Genomic DNA, 21,136 nt, shown 5'->3' with positions numbered 1-21,136 from the left:
GTGGCTGAATGTTGCCTCTTTTCAAGAGAGCCTGGAAAATTTTCTTCTTAAAAGACTTTTAAAATGTTTATTGTGGGGGTGACACATTGTGGGGGTGCCTGAATGTGGAGGTCAGAGGATAATTTTGTGCGGTCGTTTCTCCCCTTAACCGTGTGAGTTCCAGACCCAGGTCTTCAGATGTGTGCAGCAACTCCCTTTTCCTGCTAAGCCATCTTGCTAGTTTTTTATCTGTTTGTTAAATTTGCATCAATTTGATAGACCTTGAATCACTTGGGAGATGGGGCTTCATTAGGTTGAGACAGGTAAACCTGCCCACTGTGGGCAGCGCCATTCCCTTGTCTGGCATCCTGGACTGAATATAAAGGAGAAAGTGCACTGAGCACAAGCCTTCCTTGCTCTTTCTTGAGTGTGGATGTGATGTGAGCATCTGTTTCACAGTCCTGCTGCCATGGCCCCTCCCGTATGGACCACACCCTAGAACCATGAGCCAGGACAACCCTTTCTCCAGGAAGTCGCTCTGTCAGCTATTGGATCACAGAAACAGAGAGGCTAGGACAAGAGGTGTCTTGTAATTTGTAAATGTTGAATGCTTGAAAATTTCCCTGGAGACTGCATACAAGCCCCCTGGTGCTGCGTCCCCACAGTGCTTGCTTTACCCCACTGATGTCCTGCATCCCATGTGCTGAGCTCAGTTGTGTGTTGAGTGAGGGATGGAACTCTGGAGGCCTCCCCCGGAAGCTTTTCAGAGTTTAGAAGTATCTGGAAATTGAGACCTCTCTCTTCTGCTGGGGTATTGAAGAGGCTGAGGGAGGGAGAGTCTGTCCCCATTGGGAAGCCTGCGGTGCTCGCCCTGTCTGCTCAGCTCTGGACTCAGATTGTTCGGAAAGACAAGACTCCTAAGCTAGCTGTGCGGCACTCACACTTTAGCACAGCCTGAGGCTGTGCAGGGAGATGTCCATGAGCTTCAGGCCAGTTCAACTTCCACAGGGAGACCTTGGCTCAAAAACGAATAAATAAAAAGACTAAATGCTGGCATTGCTTTCTTATTGCTCCTTCTAGGGCCAGTACAGATCAGTCTGCATTGGCGTTACTGTGCCTGGTCTGTACAACCAGCATGGTGCAACCAGGCACCAGCTGTTCAATAATTTACATATGTGTAGTGCCTGTTGAGGAGAGGTGTTCCGGAAGCCATGAATCAACCTTGACTGTCTTTTTTTTAGGAGCTGTCTTTCTTGTTTCTTTTAATATTTATTCATTTATTATGCATACAATATCTGCCTACATGTGTGCCTGCAGGTCAGAGAGGGCACCAGATCTCATTACAGATGGTTGTGAGCCACCATATGGTTGCTGGGAATTGAACTCAAGACCTTTGGAAGAGCAGGCAATGCTCTTAACCACTGAGCCATCTCTCCAGCCCCTTCTTTCTTGGTTTTTTTGTTTGTTTGTTTGTTTGTTTTATTTTTTGAGACAGTGTCTCTCATTGGCCTGGAGCTTGCTGATTAGGTTAGACTGACTGTCAGTCACACATCAGGGTGTCTGTCTCTGTGTCCCCAGGGCTGGGATTAAAGCTGCAGGCCACTATCCCTGGGAGATGGGTTCTAGGATCAAAGTCACACTAGCACAGCCAACACTCTGCCAACGAGCAAACTCCCCAGTCCAAGTTCAATGGCGCCAACATCACCCCAACAGGATTCAGAAATGGAAGCCTGTGCTTGGAGCAGTCTGTTTCCATAAGAAGGTCTCACGGGAATGAGTATGTCATCAAGACAAGATCTGTTGTATACAAGAGCTGAATCTTATTTCAGGTTTGGCTCTGGGCTGACTCTTTCAGACTGGAACCTAACCCCCTCTCATTTTTTCTCCTCTATGGGAGACATTGGGGCACCCACCCAATTGCATGCCAAGCAGTTTGATGTTGCTGTTGCAAATGACCAAAGTAGGATGCTGGGTAAATAATAGACAGTGCTTGGTCTGTTTGGGAGGCTGACAGTCCATGATCAGGCAGCCCTTCGTGTCTGACCTCTGCTGAGGAATCCTGGACTTCATCAAAGTGTGTATCACTGCAGGAGCATGAACAAGAGATCAGTACAACATTACAGGACAACACTGAAAGCCAGAAAGATTTGGGGGGCAGGGATGTTTCTTTTATAACACTCAGCTCTCACAGGAACTAAGAAGTCCCTGGAGACCTCCATCAAACCTTTCTGAGGCCATCAAGCACAGTGACCCAGTCACCTTCTACTTCACCCACCAAAATTCCCGTTCCCCTTTAACACCGTCACCTCAGGGACTTAGCCATCAGCGCATGCCACTTGTCCAAAGCTAGCCCAATGCATCTGAGGGACGCAGACCCACCAGATCACATCGGTTCACTTTGCCATCACCTTGGCAGAATACCAACATGGCACACACCATACCAGAAAAGGTGTGGTTGGGAGTGTGTGGCTGGACTCCTCACCTCATCCCGACTCAGTGAAAGAGAAAACAGCAGATGGTAAGAGGTCTGGGTTGCAAACCTCAAGGCCGACTCCAGGGAGCCAAGTCTGGGCTTTCCACAATCAGACCGTAGCACAGTGACCCAGTAAGAGTCATGAGGATGTGAAACAGGCTGACCCAGTGACAAGCTTTGCAGAGAGGTTCTGAGTAATTCACTTACTCTAGCATCTGGAAGCAGGTCCTCACCGCCCGCGTGTCTGGCCCCACAATTTGCACCATAAGCAGGAAGTTCAAATGCTAAACGGATGTCAGCAGTGCATTATTGGATTAGCGGGAGTGATCTTGACCATTCTTGGAACATGTTCATTTTGGAACACCTGCCTGTGGCTCTGTTTTCTGGACCGAATGCCCCTGGTGTCCATGCCAACCAGACAAACGCTACCATCCAGGGCGAGACCCATTTGGAGAGTGCGATATCATCTAGAATGCTGGGTTCTGACTTCTTTCGGTGGTTCCCAAAGGGCAGGTGCCCATTCATTTGGGGCTCTTGAGGGAAGTGGTCTCAACTTATTTTTATCTCCTGTGTTAGTTACTTCCCTCATTCTTACGACCAAATATCTAGTTCAGTGACTGCAGTCTACCAGGAGTCCGAGGCTGGTCAGGTACCACCTGCGATCAGGAGCGATGGTGCTCAGCTCAACTTTCCCTTTATTCAGCCTGGATCGCAGTCCAGAGAATGGTGCTTCCCACACTCAAGGTGGTTCTTCCTACCTCAGTTAAATATATCCAGAACACCCTCACAGACTGGCCCAGATGTGTCTCCTAGGAGGCTCCAAATCCTGTCAACTTGATGGTGACATTACCCATTGTTGTAATTTGGAAAAAAACTGCTCGCGAGAGAAAGATGCCCTGCGACAGAGCTCAGGTGGAGAGGTTTTTATTGGGGGAAAGTGAATGGGGAAAGGAGGGGAGAGGGGAGACTGGCCTCTGGGGACAGGAGTGACAGGAGAAAGAGAGAGAGAGAGAGAGAGAGAGAGAGAGAGAGAGAGAGAGAGATGGGAGGTGGGCAAGGTCCTTTATAAAGGGAACATAGTGGATGTGTACAAGAAGTGCTCTTAGTGGCTACAACTGAGGACGTACACCCCAAGGTCAGGCCAGTACAGATTCCTGAATACTAACACCCATCTCACACCACACACACACACACACACACACACACACACACACACACTCACACAATCACAAAGGCCAGAGAAGTGCCTTGCTCTATCACCTTCTGTCTAATTCCCTTGAGACAGGATCTCTCACCAAAGCTTGGCTGCCAGCCAGAGACCCCAGTACTCCTCTTGTCTCTGCCCCCTAAAACACTGAGGTTACAGGCTCACTCACATACAGTCATGCCTAGTTGCTTATGTGGTTCCTGGGGATCTGGGCTCAGGTCAAGCTTGTAGAGCAAGCACAATTGCTCCTGAGCCATCTCCTCAGCCATTGCGTGCCATATGTATTACTTCTACCCCTCTTATTCCTTAGCAGTAGCTGCTAACCTGCATTTGTGTTGCTCAGTCTCACACAGTGTTTTTGCTATTAATAAATATTAGTACATATTTTTACACTTTATACTACAGTACACACCAACACAGAACTTGTTCTAACTCAACTATGTATTACAGGTTAGCCTCAAACCTGTGGCAATCCTCCTGCCTCATCCTCCTAAATTCTGGGATTACAGACATGCTGCTTTGAAGATCTTTCTAGAATAATGGATTTTGTCCCTGATTTGTGCCCCATTTTTCTCTCCACGAATGCTCACTGCATTCATTTTTTCTCATTAAAAAATGCAAAGGAAGGGACATTCCTGATCCTGAGCATTACATTACACACACACACACACACACACACACACACACACACACACACACACCCTACTCTGAAAATTTATCCAGAACAAAGGGTGTTAAGGTTTTCTAACTTCCAACCACTATTAGAAAAGTGCCTTATGCTGGGATCTCTCTTCACTCACACACACACACTCACACACATACTCACACACTTACACACACACTCCATACACACACAACTGCACATACACACAAAGCACTTACTACACTGTCAGGCAGTCTCATGCCCTCTGCTATTCCCTTCTCCTCCTACTTTGCTCTGAGTATTTAGGTTATAAATTTTGTCAAAATTGTTCTCTATATACTTACAGACAAGTTTTAAAATTCCGTCAGTAGGCAAGAACTCCTGAGTAAATTGGGAGCATGGGGACCATGGGAGAGGATAGACAGGGAGGGTAGAGGAAGGGAGGAGAGCATAGAAAAATATATAGCTCAATAACATCAATAAAAATAATTCTGTCAGTAGGACAGTGAGGTGACTCGGTGGGTAAGAGTGTGTGTCACCACGTGTCAGTAGGACACAGTGGGTAAGGGTGTGTGTCACCACGTGTCAGTAGGACACGGTGGGTAAGGGTGTGTGTCACCACGTGTCAGTAGGACTCGGTGGGTAAGGGTGTGTGCCACCATGCCTAATAGCCTGAGTGGTATCCTGGGCTACATAGAAAATGTGTGTCTAATAAGGAGGTAGACACTATGGAACACGCAGGCATTCCTCCTGCCCTCCATTCCAAGTCCTTTTCCCCCTTAGCTTTCCATGAACCTAAAAATCCTATGATTTCAGAATGCCTCCTCCAAGGGGTATCTTTTGCATGTATGAACACAGAGCATCTTATGTAAGAGAGCACACATCTGTTCCTCTTCTGCTGCCACAGGGATATACATACAGACCTGCACTTGCACATTAAGCAGATGTCTTAGATTCCTTGTTTCTGTAAAGACATCACAACCAAGGTAACTTATAGTTCCAGAGGGTGAGTCATGGCTGGGAGCAGGGAGGCAGACATCACACTGGAATAATAGCTGGGCACTTACACCCTTTTCTGTAAGTAGGAGAGAGAGAGAGAGAGAGAGAGAGAGAGAGAGAGAGAGAGAGAGAGAGAGAGAGAGAGAGAAAGCGCGCTAACTGGGCCTGGGTTTTTGAGACCTTAAAGCCCACTCCCAGTGACACACCTCCTCCAACAAGGCCACACCTCCCAATCCTTCCTAAACAGTTCCAGCAACAGTTCAGGTTCCTTCCTACAGGAACCAGCCAGCATTCAAGCAGATGAGCGTGGGAGGGTCATTCTTGTGCAAATCCCCCAGAGAGTAAAATGATACCATAATGTAATTGTATTTTCTTTGCTGTATAATTTACCTAGAAACTTAACCTTTGAGATCACCTATGAATCCATTTTTTCCTTCTCAAAAATGTTATTATATTACATCGTGAAAGCGCAAGTGTTGTTCAGTGAAGTCAGTTAATGGCTGTTTGTTTTCTTTTGTACAGTGTTTTAAGACAGGGCCTAGCAATAGAGCCCAGGCTGGTGTAGAACTCCCATCCTCCTGCCTTGGCCTTTTCAATTTTAGGATTCAGGCAAGTAAGCTGTTGGTTCTTGTTTGTTTTTTTTTAAAACAGGGTTTTCTGTGACATAGCCCTAGCTGTCCTGGAACTCACTTTGTTGACCAGGCTGGCTTCGAACTCACCTGCCTCTGCCCCTCAAATGGACCACTGCTGCCCGGCTAAAGTTGTTGGTGAACATTTGTCATTTTAACAGACACTTTGAATCCCATTCCAAAGTAGCCACACCTATCCCTTATTGCCCACTATTGGCTTACTGTGACCTTGATTGAGCTGTGTCCTCCCAACCCCCACCCCCAGCACAAACACACACACACACACACACACACACACACACACACACACACACACACACTCCCTCTGCAGAAGCAGAGAGCTGGGTGGCCCACAAGCTCCAACGGTGGTGTAATGATGGGCTGTGCAGTCTAGAGTGGGCTGCAATGACTTCCCTCAACAAGACAGGAGGGAGGAGAACACCGTGACAGTGATGCTGAAGGCAGGCAATTTAGACCCATTTAGTCCTGCTCTCAGCCCTTCCACCAGCACAGTGGTAGTGTGGCCACAGTTCTCAGCCCCAGAGTCCCCTCGACAAGTCCTGGGTACCCTTTTCTGGCAGAACTCACCTACTAAGGGCATTGGAGCTTGACCGAGATTGGAGTCGTTTTCATTTTCTGAGACTCTCAGCAAATTAAAAAAAATAAAATGGCCAGAAAGGTTAGCAGAACCATGTCTGGAATCTGGTCACCGAACAAGTAAACACTCTTAACAAACACGGAGCCCTATAATCATACTGGTCACAGATAATTACAAGATTCATAGACAATATTAATTCCTAATGCACTGCAGATGGTGTAGTCCAGGAACGGAGCACATACGGACATCCATATGAAAAATAGCGTTCTTTATGCATAAGTGCCTTGGACATAGCTAAATTTGGGCAGCTTTCTAAACGTGAAGCAGGGCACAGCCCTGTTCTTTCTCTGTCCACTCAGTCCAGTTACTAGCTGGAGCAGGAGGCTTGGTGTGCACCCCTCTGTAGCCCACGCTTGTATCAGCACCCACCCTAAGTGCGTTTTTACAAACTCTCAATTGTGAACAATCCAATTGAAATCATACTCGTGGTTTGACCGTTTGTTCCTCAGTCTATGGCACCATTTGGGGAGACCCTGGAGCTGACAGGAGGTGGGTCTGGCTGCAGGAAGCAGGCGGTGGAAGGGTGCTTAGACAGACGATAGACTGTTCTGCCCCAGTTTCCTGAGCTTCGATCTCACACTTCCATGTCCACCATTCCTCCATGCCCTTTCTGCCATGACGGACTAAAAACCCAGACAAGCCTTTCCTCCTCAAGCAGTTTCTGCCAGATGTTTTGGTAGCAGCTATGTGAAAGAACCTAGTAAATTAATGAATGCAGTTTGGGTTATTGTATTAAAATAAAAAGGTGGAAAAAAATGTTCCTCTACTTCTGGAATTGTGACGGGGGCTTGAGTGACAGAGGTGGGGACTCCAGGAAATGGAGGAGTGGGTTCTGAGCCAGGAAGCAGAGGTTCTGGGTGAGGGAGTTGGGTTCTCAGCCACAAACAGTAGAAGTGTAAGTTTGGGTGAAGGGCCAAGGGGTTCTGGGACAGGCCCGAGAGATGGATCCTGGACAAAAATTCTAGGCCATGACAGAGATGCATGCTGGGATTGAAAGCAGTAAGTTCGAGGACATACACAGATGGGCTGTGGGCTGGCATCCCACCCCACGCTCCCAGAACTCCCATGCACTGTTCCTCGGAGCCCACGCTTCCCTGGGCGCTGGCAGCGCAGTGTCCCCAGGCCCAGCTCAGTAGTCCCTTTCCATCCTATGAGCTGGGCAGAACCGACTGCTGCTGGCTAGACTGGGCCTCCCTGTGGGCAGGCGCCAGGTCTGCTCCCGTCGGCAGCGCCCAGGCGGAGCACGGAGTCGCGGATCTTCCAGGCTGTTCCATTTGCAATTTCATCCCACGTGTCCGCGGGGCCTCAGAAGTGTGTGTGGGATTCATCACAGGCAAGAGGGAGCAAGGGGAAGGACACCGAGGGGAAGAGATGCGGGAGGGAGGACCCAGCAGGACCCAGTGCGGTTGAAACACGAAGACCCCACGCCTGAGGCGCGCACCTGGCGCGCGGTGGGACGGGACTCGCGGAGCACCCCCCCTCCGCGGACACGCGCGGCAGGTACACGCGCCGGGGGTCCCGCCCCGCAGCCCCCTCCCCGCCGACAGGCGCGCGCGGCATTGTGGGAGTTGTGGTCCTCGGGGCCGCGGAGCGCAGCGCGGGCGGCACCGGCTCGGCGGGGCTCGCGGCTCGGGCCGGGCGGCTGCTGCGGGCGCGGCAGGGGGCGGCCGCGTCCCTGGGGCAGTGGCGTCGCCCGGGTCCCCGCAGCCGCCCGCGCAGGTAAGCGGCGTCTCCGGGGCTGCGGGGCTGCGGAAGGCGATGCTCTGGGCGCCCGCGCCTGCATCCCAGGCCGGCCCAGGGCCCGCGGTCGCCTAGCACCGGCTGCATGCTGAGTGCCGCTCCGGCTGGATCGCGCCGCGCAGCATCACCCCCGCCTCCTCTCTTCCCCCTCCTCCTCCTCTCTTCCTCTCCTCTATCGCCTTTTCTCCTGGTCCCCCATTCCTCCTCAGCATCACCCACTTTGACCCACCTCCCTGTCCCATGAATTGTCACTCGCCCTGACCCTCCTTCCCACTTTTCCAGGTAACCCTCACCTCAGCATCTCATCCCCTGACCACTGGCATTACTACCACCTGCGTTAACACATCTTTCTGACCTGGCTCCAGGGCCTGTGACACTGGCGGGAGACTCTGAGGAGGGAAGCTCCCTAGAGGGGAGGGCTGGTCTCCGAACTGCTCTCAGGCTCTCTGTTAGAGAGGATAGCAAACAGCACACAGCCGCTGTGCTGTGCCTTGCGGGGGGCTTCCGGAGTCTCCTGGCTTCACCTCAGGGTGACCCCGGCTCTTTAGCATCAGAAAGCCTCCTGAGCTGGTCACCTGATCCGGGTTAACTGGGTCAAAACGCAGACTGTCTCCCCGGGCATTCTTCGTGTTCGAAGTTATCTTTGATTGGACTTGATTGAATTTGGCCTTTATTCCCCGGAGCCCGCTGGTCTTTGAGCTCTGAGGTGCAGAACCTACATGATGCCCATCACTGATGGGAACCAGAAGAACCAGTGTGCATCCCTCCATCCTCTTGCTGCCGCTCACTCCACCAAAACCAGAGTTGTTTTCTTGTCACAGGTTAGCTCTGGGCTTGAATGTCCCTCCGTGGGTGGAGGGACAGCCAGCCCCTTGGGGCTCTAAGTGACTGGCAGCCCCCAGCTCACTCTCTTAGCGCTGGATTGGATCTCTTGAAGAGGTTAGGATCTCTCCTTGCTGAATCTTTTACTGTTCTGTCTTGGGGAGGGCTCTTGTCTGCTCTGTCCAGAATAAGGCTGTTGTGAGGAGGGGAAGGGCTCCTGGCCCATCTAGGAGAGCTCCCCTAGCCACCCACCCATTGTGTGTGTGGGTGTGGGTGTGGGTGTGGGGGGGGTGCGCGCATGCGTATGTGTGCATTTGGCATGAGCAGGTTAGTGGGAACTCAGTTTCATGGGTCAGGTACTACCACCAGCTGAGTCTCCGGGCACCCAGGAAACCTGCTACTGAAGACAGTTTTACCACCAGCTGAGACTCTGGGCACCCAGGAAACCTGCTGCTGAAGACAGTTTTACCACCAGCCGAGACTCTGGGCACCCAGGAAACCTGCTGCTGAAAACAGTTTTACAACCAGCCGAGACTCTGGGCACCCAGGAAACCTGCTGCTGAAGACAGTTTTACAACCAGCCGAGACTCTGGGCACCCAGGAAACCTGCTGCTGAAGACCGTTTTGGTTGCAGTTTAGGGGGAAACGTGTTTCATTTTGGGAATCCTGGACTGACTTGTAGAGCAAGTGCAAAAAAGACACCTTTCTGGAGCTTTTCCCTTTTCCTAAAGTGGAAACAGTGGAGCGATGGTATCACCCGTGGAGGAGGGGCCAGCGAAGGAGCTTAACACCCGGGCTTTGCATCTTGAGAAGAAACTGGCTTCTCTCTCCCTCATTCCTGTACTTTTCCTAGAAGCATGAGTCCCCATGAATATTCAGTATGTGTGGTTTTTTTGACTTCCTAAACATTATAGTCAAGTGATTCTTTATTCAGCCGACACCGGGATGGTGCCAGTAGGTGAGGAATGAGCATCAAAGGTTTTCCATGAGACCAGGAGCGGACATCACCCCAAGTCGGGGTTCGGCCTTAGCATTCTGCTCAGGGTGGGAGTCTTGGGACACTCCACATTTGGTTTGCCCGTCACTCTCACACTGAGGGTTCACTGTAGCATTAGCCCTTAGAGAGGGCTTAGAGAGGGGACATGCCCTGCAAACAGCTGGTGTCCACTCCTAGTCTAGCCCATGTCTAGTTTGGGTGTGTAACTTCTCTGCTATGTTGAAGACTTCCCAGGCCTAACTGGTCCAGGCAGCAGGAGACAGTCTGGCTGCCATTGTACCCTACTCTCCCTTAGGGAAGGAGGAGGAACACTGAGATGCTCCCAACTGTGTTCCTCCCAGTGATGGAGGGCTTCCAGGAGGACGCAGACCTGACTGCACCACCGCGGAAAAGGAGGGGTGAACAGAGTGTTTCAGAGGAACTGGGGGACACTCTGGGTTCTGGAGACCTGGGAGGCACAGTAGGGCTTGCATTGTGTTTTACGGTGACTTGGGTTCCACCTCCCCCAAGCATAATGGCTGGCAAAGCAGCATCACTGCTGTCTTTAGAGGGGGGAAACTGAGTGCGGGTCTTGGGCTTTTTCTGTAAGGCCAACTGAGTGGCAGAAAGAGGTGTATCTGCCACGGAGGCCACTCCAGGGCACCCGCTTCCTTTTCCGAACGTGATATTAGTCTGATTTACAGCATGCTTGCAAAGAGAAGGGAGAGTGTGCCATGTGACGGCCTTCTGCCGTTCCGTGATGCATTTCCATCCTCCTGAGACTCTTGTATTTAGGACTTTTCTATTCATAACTTTAATGTTGCTGTTTTCTGGTTTCCATCCCAGGTTTGGACACCATGAAAATCCTTTCACAGTGGCTGACTGACTGCATTTGCTAATGGGATATAAGGCAGCGCCCTCTGCCCAACTTCAGTGACTTTTACTGGTGGGCCCGTCAGCAGGCCTCACCATTCATCAATGGCGCCCTTGGCAGGAACTGAGGGACAGTGGCAGCCATGCCCCACCCTGCTCCAGCTACTCCTTCCACCTTCTGCTAACCTGCATGTTGTGGGTACCCTGGCAACCCCCAGAGGACTGATCATCTGAGCCAGCTTCGATCCAAGTACTGAGTTCCTCAAGATGTGGCTGGAGGGGCTGGTGGCCTGGAGCTGGTCTCTGGATGGCCTGAGGGACTGTATTGCCACCGGCATCCAGTCTGTACGGGACTGTGACAGCACAGCCGTTGTCACTGTGGTCTGCCTGCTGGTCATGTTTGTGTGGTACTGTTACCACGTGGGCCGAGAACAGCCTCGACCCCATGTCTCCGTCAACTCCCTCCTGCAGGGAGTGGATGCCAATGGGCTGCAGAATGGGTCCATGTACTGCCAGTCACCCGAGTGCATGCGCTGCATGCACCATGATGGTCTCAACCAGAAGCTTTACCACAACCTGCAGGAATATGCCAAGCGGTACTCATGGTCCGGTATGGGCCGCATCCACAAGGGCATCCGGGATCAGGGCCGCTACCTCAGCAGCCAGCCCTCCATCCAGAAGCCTGAGGTCTTCTTCCTGCCTGATCTCCCCACTACGCCCTACTTCTCCCGGGACGCCCAGAAGCACGATGTGGAGCTGTTGGAGCGGAACTTCCAGGCCATTCTCTGCGAGTTTGAGACACTCTACAAGGCCTTCTCTAATTGTAGCCTCCCACAAGGGTGGAAAGTGAACAGTACCCCCAGCGGGGAGTGGTTCACCTTTGACTTTGTCAACCAGGGCGTTTGTGTCCCCAGGAACTGCAGGAAGTGCCCACGGACGTACCGCTTGCTCGGCAGCCTCCGAACCTGTATTGGAAACAATGTTTTCGGGAATGCCTGCATCTCGGTGCTGAGTCCTGGGACTGTGATCACGGAGCACTATGGTCCCACCAACATCCGCATTCGGTGCCACCTAGGTACGTGGATGGGGCAGAACCCCAGCATACACATTCATGAAAGCCTCAAGTAGCAAGGTGCCTTTGCCTCTTGAGTGCTTTGATCAAATATAGACGCATTCAGCTGGGTGCAGTGGAACACACCTACAGTGTAAGCACTCAGGAGGCTTGATGTGCTAACCTGCACTCTGTGTGTGCACTTATATGCGTGTGTGCGCTGAGGCCAGGGATCAGCACTCTATGTGTGCACTTGTATGCGTGTGTGCACTGAGGCCAGGGATCAGCACTCTTCATGGGCACTTGTATGCATGTGTGTGCTAAGGCCAGGGATCAGTACTCTATGTGTGCACTTGTATGCGTGTGTGCGCTGAGGCCAGGGATCAGCATTGAGCCTTGTGTCTCAGGATCAGTCTACCTTGTTTTTACAGAATTTCTCTGGGACCTGGGGCTCACTGGCTATGTTAGATTCAGTGGCTGCAAGCCCCAGGGGGGTCTGCCTCCCTTTCTCTGACTCCCCAACCCTGTAACTCTAAGTGTGTGCCACAGTGCCTAGCCAGTTCGCTTGCGGAAGTAGCGACTCAGGTCCTCGTGACTGTGCTTTACAAAACCTGGCCACATCCCAGCCTCAGAGCCTGGTTTCTTGGTGGTGGTCTATAAACAACTGTGATGGCAGAATATGAACCTCATTTCTTGTTATTCTCTCAAACTTTGACTCATTCTCCTGTGGTGCTGGAGATGGAAGCCAGGCACTCACACATGCTCTCTGCCACCAGGCCACACGCCAGCTTAAATCTAGTATCTGGCAGGAAAGGCACTGTCTGAAAGAACTTTGGAGGAGAGGCTGGTAAGTGTCCTCCATCTTTCCTGTCCTTTGTGTGAGCTGCTGGCCACGTGTGGCTGCTGAGGGCTTGGACCGTGGTCCTTGGAACAGCTGAGCTAAAGTTTTCACTTAAGTTTGTGTATCCAGGCATGGCTGGTGACTGCTATGCTCTGTGGTGGCTGACACAGAACCCACGGGGGTTCTGACAGTGACAGAGGGCCTCAGTGGTGCCCGAGAGGCTGGGAAAGATGCTTAAACATTCTGAGCCACCACAGATCAATGGTGTCCAGTATTCTGGTCATTTTATTCAAAGTCTAGGAATCGTGTGCGTTGTGTGTGTGACATGCAAATTGAGTGTCAAGCTAAGCTGCCTTTTTATCCAGCCCAACCATGAGTTAGCTGTGCTACATGTGTGTTGCTTCCCTCCTCTGAGCTTCCTCAGAGTGAGGCAGCAGCTCTCCCTTGGGGATCTGATCAGAGGAGGTGTGTCTCAGAGTGGCCTTCAGGGCTAGGTGCAGAGTAAGGTGCATGGAGGCAAGCTTCACAACTATGGGGTACCCTCTTCCTGGTGAATGGTGACAGGAAGCTAGTGGCAAAGGCCATGGCCTCACCGGTGAACATTCTAGAGTAGAGAGTGCTGAGCTAGGTGGCAGCTGTAAGAGGCGGTGCTGGCTGGATGCAGGAGATGGGGAAAGCGGAGGATGAGTGTCCCGAGCAGGCTGTGGTGGGGTTCGCTAGTGCGCTCTGCAGGAGCTTGTGCCAGATGCTAGGCCCCCACCCCCTCTCGCCCCAGCAGTTCTGCTCCCTCTGCTCCCTGGGTGGGGATTCTGGATACGGTGTGCTTTGCACTGACGATGTCTGTGCTGAGAAGCAGAAGTACCATCGTCAAAGGGCTGCTGCAGTTGGGGATTTGACAGGCAGGTGGGACAGGGTGGCAGCCTGAAGCCGGAGTCTGGATCCACGGGCAGCTGCGGGCTGGACAGGGTCCAAGTCTCCATAGACTTCATCGCCTCTCTGCAGAGTGGACACACAGCTCCAGTGCTAAGGAGAACTTTGGGGACACAACTCACTAAGTGGCCATTTGGCATAGTGCCTGGCAGTCTCCTGAGCGTGGCAGTGGCTCTCATGACTACTCAGTGCTCAGTAAGGCATCTCTCACTGTCAGGCCCTGGAAGCCAAGCTTCCTCTTTAAAACAGGGGGTGGGGCGTGCTCAACTCTGCCTTCAGGGCTATTTGAAGAGAAGTAAGTAGTTCCTGCATTTGAAGTTCTCGGCAGGCAGAGGCCAGCATTATTACCAGGTAGGCTTTGATCCACACGATGGCTTTGCTTAATAAACCTATGGCAAGAGTCCATAAAGGGAGCTGGGCTGCAAACAGCTGGAAGGCTGAGGTAGGGTATACTGGGGGGGGGGGGCAGATGGCTGACTTAGGCCAGGCTAGGCCAGGCTGGGGTTCAGGGCTGTTGGGAATGGGAGTGAAGCTTTTCTTTTGAAAGGTTTTGCTTTGTGGGAGCTTTTGATTTCCAGGATACTGGGCTGAACCGGAGTCTCATGCATGCTGGGAAAGTGCTGAGCCTCTGAAGAGCATCCTCAGCTACCGTGCTGTTCAAAGGCTTTGGAATGCAGAGTAGGGAAGGCCTAGGAGACTAATGTGGTCAGGATCCAGGGGTGCGGAGTAGGCAGGCTGGGAGAAGGACATGGAGGTTTGGATCGCTGTGTTAATGTCGGATACATGCGTACCATCTACTTGTGTGTGCGTGCATGTGTGCAGAGTGTGTATACTGTGTCGTTGTGAACATTCCCTTCTCAGGCCAGCTAGTAACTTATAGGGAAAAATGGGTCCTTGATCTCCGTGCAAATGACAGGAAATTGTCTGTTGAATAGGTCCTGCTGTAGGCTGGCTGTGCATGGATGAAACTGGCTTGGATTCAGCAGCCCTGGATTCCCATGGATCCCGGGACTAGACATCATGAGTTCTTGAGGTCATGAGAACCTAGACTGATGTAAGCAATCGGTCTAGGGCCCAGACCAGATGAAACCAACAAAGGAGGAGTTTGGCTGATAGTAGCCAGCATGGCCTCGCCAGTCCCGTCCTTCGAAAGACTGGCCTGCCTACTGGGCTGTGAGGACAATTCCACATGCTGGGTGGCTTTCAGATAACAGAACAGGGCTGGCGATGTGGCTCAGTGAGCGAAGGCGCTTGCCTTACAAGCCCGATGACCTGAGTTTGACTCCAGGAACCCACAGTGGGAGGACAGAACCGCCTCCCCTAAGTGATCCTCTAATGCTCACACACATGCGGTGTCAGGCACACCCCACACAATATTAATACAAAGTTTCAGATTAAAAAAGAACAGAAACAGCTGGGTGGTGGTAGGGGAATTGAGAGTTCAAGGCTAGCCTGGGCAATGTGGTGAGACCCTGTCTGAACAAACAAAACAGCCCAGAGGCAGACTCCTCACGGTTCAGAGGCTGGAGGTCCAAGATGGAGCTCTGTAGGGCCAAAGTGCTCTGGCTGCCAGGTGAGTGCCTTAGTCAGGGTTCCTGTTTGCTGTGATGAACACCATGACCAAAAGCAAACGGGGGAGGAAGTCAGGGCAGGAGCTCACACAGGGCAGGAACCTGGAGGCAGGAGCTGATGCAGAGGCCAGGGAGGGTGCTTCTTACTGGCTTGCTCCTCATGGCTTGCTCAGCCTGCTTTCTTATAGAACCCAGGCCCACCAGCTCAGAGATGGCCCCACCCACAGTGGACCAGACCCTTCCCCATCATCACTAATTAGGAAAATGTCTTGCAGTCAGATCTATGGAGGCATGTTCTCAACTGAGGCTCCCTCCTTTCGGATGACTCTAGTTCGTGTTGCCATGTGGGCATAGACTCGCCAGCACAGTGGCCGTGGCGTCCTCTTGCTGTGACCTCATGCAGTACAAAGGTCCGTTTTATAAGTGTAGATCCCTTTATCCTAAAGTATAGATACCTTATCCTAAAGATCCCTACCGCCATCATCTCGGTGGCCTCGGTCTCTGAGTTAAGGGTCACAGACAGCCCACAGTGTGGCCTCCAGGGGAGCATGTGGAAGACCTAAGCTTTTAAGTGCCCACTGGAGCAGCCAAGTTCCACCTTCCAGCAGCCTTGAGCCCTGGCCACCTTCACTCAACCCTCTGTTTTCCCCCAAGGTCTGAAGACTCCCAATGGCTGTGAGCTGGTGGTGGGGGGTGAGCCCCAGTGCTGGGCGGAAGGTCGCTGTCTGCTCTTCGACGACTCTTTCCTGCACACTGCATTCCATGAAGGTGGGCGCTGCCTCTCCCAGAGCTTGCCCACCTGCTTGCTTTATGGTTGTTTTTAAAAGAGAAGTTTTGGGGTACCAGCCAAAACTGACCAGGAACTCCCACGGCCCCCTATTTCACCTTCCCATGCAGTTGCCCCACATGGGTAGCTGGTATGACAGGTGCCAAGCCAACTTCAACCAGCTGTCATGACTTGAAGGCTATCGTCGCATTCAGGTTCATTCCCAGTGTCAGACATTCTGTGGGTTGGGACAACAGTATGCAGACTGTGTTCACAGTGACAGTCCCACTGCCCTGCCCAGGTTCCCTCCCTGTTTTTCTTTCATTTGCCTTCCTCAAGACATGGGAGAGACCTCATGAACATTCTCCATCTGGGACGGGGAGGTTTTCCCATGCCCATAGGCCTACAGCTCAGTCTACATGAGTGTGCAGGGCCACCCTGACCCCCTACGCTCCTCCTCCCCAGCCTGACCCCCTATGCTCCTCCTCCCCAGCCTGACCCCCTACGCTCCTCCTCCCCACCCTGACCCCCTTACGCTCCTCCTCCCCAGGTTCGGCTGAGGATGGCCCACGGGCGGTCTTCATGGTGGATCTCTGGCACCCCAACGTGGCAGCTGCCGAACGGCAGGCCCTGGATTTCATCTTTGCTCCAGGACGATGAGGACGCTGCCTGGGCTGGAGCCAGGCTGAGTGGGGCCCCGGTGGACTGTGGGACAGCCTAGGCCCTGCCGTGATCCACACTGGAAGCGCGAATGGCCTCCTGTCCCCACGGGAACCCTCTTTCCTTTGGTTACTGGGAACTTCTTAGGTTTCTTTCCCCTTCCAGTTATCTACTGGGACTTCTGGCCTATTAGTGTGTCCCTTTGGCTGTGACCAGAGACTCTGTACCCCTCAAGTCTGTGACTTTGCTACCTGATGTCTTCTCTGTGTTCTGGAATAGAGTAACCAAATGGCCATTTGTCTGAATGTAATCATCTTAAACTTTGTAGCTGGCTCACCAGAGACCACAGCCATGGGGCCCAACAGCTCGGCCTCTCATGCTGGGGTTCGGACCTATACCGTCCCAGAGCAAGAGACAACCTGCAGCCTGCACACCTGGTTGGCTTCATTAGGGTCTTACCGATCACCATCAGGGTGGTGTGTAGGTCAGGGTCCAGGGAATCCAGCATCCATTATTGCTGTCACCCAAAGTCTATCAGAGTCCTGGTGGTTGTGACCAGGGCCTTTGTTTTAGTCACAGCTGGCTACAGAATCGACGGTCAGTGAGGGCTCCCAGATCAGCAAAGGACAGGGATCCCCTTAGCTCACTGCCTACCGAAGCCTACTGCCAAGCTGCGCCTCACACGTGCTGCTGCTGTGGTTTTGAGTCCACCGAGATTGTCAGGAAACATGCTCGGCTTAACCTTTGCCACCAACCATGTGACTGGGTGTCCCATCATGCTTTGGAGTCTCTAGACTAGGGGACAGCAAAGAATCAGCCCCATGTCGATCAAAACACTGAATCAAGCCCATGGGTGTGAGGACACCGAAGAGAGCTACAGACTCTGAGATATAACATTGGTCTTTGGTCTCCAGAGAAAACACACAGTTCTCTTCCCAAAGTGAAGGCTAGCCAGAGGCCCAGATAGCCACAGGTCAGCTGATGTAAGAATGTAGTCAGCCATTCTCAGAATACTCTTCGGAAGTAGTGGCCCATGGGTCTTGTCCAGATCAAGACAGAATGACAGCTTGCTTTATGTAACACTGGTCCAGGTCCTGCGTTAGGTCCGAATGCAAACCCCACTCCTCTAGAAAGTAATCCGATGAAGTCCGTCCACAGAGGAGAGAAACACACCTAGACTATTTCTGTGCTCAGGGTTGGGAAGGGAACCTTTGGGCTCCAGAGCTTCTGCACTCGGGGTTCTCGGCAGAGACCTTCAAAGTGCATGGTTCCCATGTGTCCCCATCTCCCCCACTACATGCCAATGACATGGCTGTGGAACAGGAAGTAAATAAAGAACTTGCTGACAAGAGATGTGCTCATGTAGCTCATGAGAGCAGGCAGGGCCTGGGCAGCCGGAAGTGACGGGCTGGTGTGGGTGCGTGCCTCCTGGTTTCTGAGTTGGCACCGACAGCTGAGGCCACGGTCAGCAGTGGGCGAGGCCAAATGGCTGTCTTAACAGAGTCCTATGGTATGGCTCGGGGCAGAGCACAGCCTAGCATGCATGAGACCCTGGGTTCCATCCACACTACATATGGCAGGTGAGTGAGGGTGCGAACAGGAGCCAGCCAGTCTGCAGCGTTAAGTCAGCTCTAATGGTAAAACAGACAATATTTGCATGGGAAGAATTTGTAATTCTTACATTTTGCTGGACTCAGGCTCACTCCCCTGCCACTTCTAGCAAACCAAGTCCCCCTCCCATCTCACTTGGTCTCCCTGAAGATAGATCTGGTGTTGGGCAGGCATGGGATTCCCTCTGCATAGCAAAGCCACGGATGTCCAAGAGGCAGGGATAAAGGTGGACGGGCCATTTCCCCTGGCACAGTGGTGGCAGCCAGGTGCCCCGGGGACAGCCTGACTGTAGGATGTTAGCACATGCCAGTGTCAGCTGACAGCCACAAAGAGCTGCTGCACCAGGAAAGGACGAGTGTGGCCCTCCCAGGGCCAGGGTGTTTCTCACCTCCTCCACATGCACCGCCAGCCAAGCAGCTGCTGAGGTCATTTCTGTGTCGCCAGGACTGCTGGAGGTGAGAGAGGGGAGCAAGCCAGGGCCTGCTCCAGAAGGAATCCCCACTTTCCGCCCTACAGTTCTTCATGCCTCTCCAGCCAAGACCTCAGCGGTTGTTGAATCAGCTCCAAGTCACAGTCAGGTCCTCAGACCCTAAACCCCTTTCCTGGCCATCACCTCTCCAGGATTGTGTGTGGGTCTTTGATGACAATTGGGCGCTTGACTGTGTGCAGCACAGGCAGGTCTACAGTGCCCTCCCCCCCACCCCCACCCCCAGCAGCTGCCCTCTCTGTCTGGGGTGGAATGCAGACCCATCTGTAGTTTAGAACTCATTTCTGTTGTGGGTTTGAATTGCTGGACTTGAGGGTCACTGATCTGCATAGTAAGGCAGTAAGCCATAGAGACAGTCGGCAGAAGGGTATGTCTAAGCCCTGTTCTGAGTGATGCTGGGCAGGCCACCTGACCGTTTCTACAGCAGCCAGTTTGCAATTCTTGACTAGAGAATCCCGGTCACCGGATTTTGTTTGCTTGTTTGTTTTCTGTGCTTGGGATGGATCCAGGATCTTGAACATACAAACACCCTACCACTGAGTCCTGCACTAAACTGTAGCACCCCACACTCAGCTCATGAGTTTCGGGTCTTGCAGATCTCAAAGGCTAGACCTCTGACCCAGACCTGACCAACCAGCCTCCTGAAGTCCTATCCTGTTGGTTCAGGTTTTGGGCACAGGACCCAAGTTCTTTCTCTGGGACCACTGAGAAAGAGAAGGAGACAGCTAAGAAAACACATGAACCACAGGAGACTAGCTGGCCCCCATGTGGGGTCCATCTGCATCCGGATGCCACCTTGCCTGGAGCCAAACCTGTCTGTTGATTGTTAGGTTCCAGGAGCAAAGCAACTGCACTGACTCTTGAGCCAAGTTTGAGTTGTGCTTTCTTTCCTATGCCACCAAGAAGTCCCAGTCTACTTAGTCTTGTCCACGGGATAGGTCTCATGCTTGTTTCGTAAGCTTAACCTGACTTTTCAATCAGGCAGTACGATGTCAGATGGGAGGGTCTGTGCGGTGCACACATGCACGTTAGAGCAGACAGGCTAGGGACCAATGCTTTTCTAAGGCCCCCCACTGCACTGCAGGCAACACTGCCAGCAGCCTTCTCCAGCACTTCCCTCCCGGGCAATGGCTGCTAACCAGCTGCAAACATGAGGAACTGGACAGAATGAGGCCGCATACTTCCGAGCTGCTGACAGATGGCCATGGACATTACTCGAGCAGACTGCAGTGCTAGGTGGCCCTAGGAGGTGCACATACTGGACTGATCACTTCCTGCCACCTTCCCAGGTGACTTCTGATCACCTCCGTTCTGTCTTCCTCCTGACCCACTTGCCACGGCAGAGTGTTCCGGGGGCGGGGTTGGGTGGCTCACTGCTCTGCTGGGGGTGGAACCCAGGACCCCAGGACTGCTGCACACAGGCAAATACTACTGCTGCGTTTCACCCCGTTGATAAGATCCCAGGCAGCCCCTCTCCCACTCAGCCATCTCCTGGCCCCTACGCAGGCATGGCTACTGAGCCATGCCCCTAGCCCCTCACTGGGGGTTTCTAGACAGGAGCTCTAGCATGATCCCAGCCCCTCATGGGGGTGGGGGCGGATCTAGGCAGATGCTCTGCCACTATTCCCCTTACTGGGGGATCCTAGGGAAGGGTAGCCCAGCCTCTCACTGGGGGGGGGGGGGTTCTAGGTAGGTGTTTTGCTATTGTGCCCTTCCCTGAAGGATTCTAGGCAGGTGCTTTACCACTGAACCACCAGAGTGCAAACACATTAAAAATAATAAGGGATGGAGCTCAGTGGTAGAAGCTAGCCTGAGTGAGGTCCCGGGTCCAGCTCCGGCAGCTATGCAGAGGGCCATTCTCTTTTGCCATTTTCTCTTCAGCAAAGACTTGCATAGTTTCCCATGATGTATGCTGTAGTCACCCAGAGGCAGCTTAGGTTGTGAGGACAGCTACACCACAGGGACTCCAGTGTGTAGATTTGGATGTCCTGCTGGGGCCCATGCATTATAGATCTCTTAAGGTGTGGACATGCACCCGGATCCCTCCTTGGTACTAAGACCCAAAACAGCCAATGTCCTGGACCCCTGTAGAATGCCTTTTCCTGAGGCTGTGGGAGGACCAGCATCCTCTGGACTTTAATAAAAGGACAAAGACTGAGCAAACTGAGCGGGGGGGGGGGGGGTGTGGGGCAGAGGGACACACAACACAATAGCCACTCA

At 52.5% G+C, this 21,136-nt stretch overlaps 1 protein-coding gene across 4 annotated transcripts; it reads left to right on the top strand.

The window, feature by feature from the left end:
* Window positions 1–7,678: 7,678 nt before the first annotated feature.
* On the top strand, window positions 7,679–17,111 carry Asphd2 (aspartate beta-hydroxylase domain containing 2). Of its 4 annotated transcripts, none has more exons than XM_085680830.2 (4): window positions 7,679–7,921; window positions 10,973–12,074; window positions 16,047–16,160; window positions 16,709–17,111. In XM_085680830.2, exons 2-4 carry the CDS (start codon window positions 11,267–11,269, stop codon window positions 16,816–16,818), a joined length of 1,032 nt encoding a protein of 343 aa, XP_085536956.1. In that variant the 5' UTR covers window positions 7,679–7,921; window positions 10,973–11,266; the 3' UTR covers window positions 16,819–17,111. The 4 variants fall into 4 exon arrangements, with proteins under 4 accessions (XP_085536956.1, XP_048306455.1, XP_085536958.1 ...); XM_048450498.3 differs by lacking the exon at window positions 7,679–7,921 and adding an exon at window positions 7,972–8,088; XM_085680832.2 differs by lacking the exon at window positions 7,679–7,921 and adding an exon at window positions 8,188–8,307.
* Window positions 17,112–21,136: the final 4,025 nt, after the last annotated feature.

Source organism: Myodes glareolus, chromosome 2, assembly GCF_982192425.1.
Source record: "Myodes glareolus chromosome 2, mMyoGla1.1, whole genome shotgun sequence".
Lineage (NCBI taxonomy): Eukaryota > Metazoa > Chordata > Mammalia > Rodentia > Cricetidae > Myodes > Myodes glareolus.
This window is presented reverse-complemented; position numbering and strand designations above follow the sequence as displayed.

Bases quoted from the DNA above. Each gene is read 5' to 3' on its own strand.
- Asphd2 (XM_085680830.2), top strand. From the start codon at position 11,267: ATGTGGCTGGAGGGGCTGGTGGCCTGGAGCTGGTCTCTGGATGGCCTG. The intron at 12,075-16,046 runs GTACGTGGATGG...TTTTCCCCCAAG, and splicing joins CCGCATTCGGTGCCACCTAG to GTCTGAAGACTCCCAATGGC. The intron at 16,161-16,708 runs GTGGGCGCTGCC...CCTCCTCCCCAG, and splicing joins GCACACTGCATTCCATGAAG to GTTCGGCTGAGGATGGCCCA.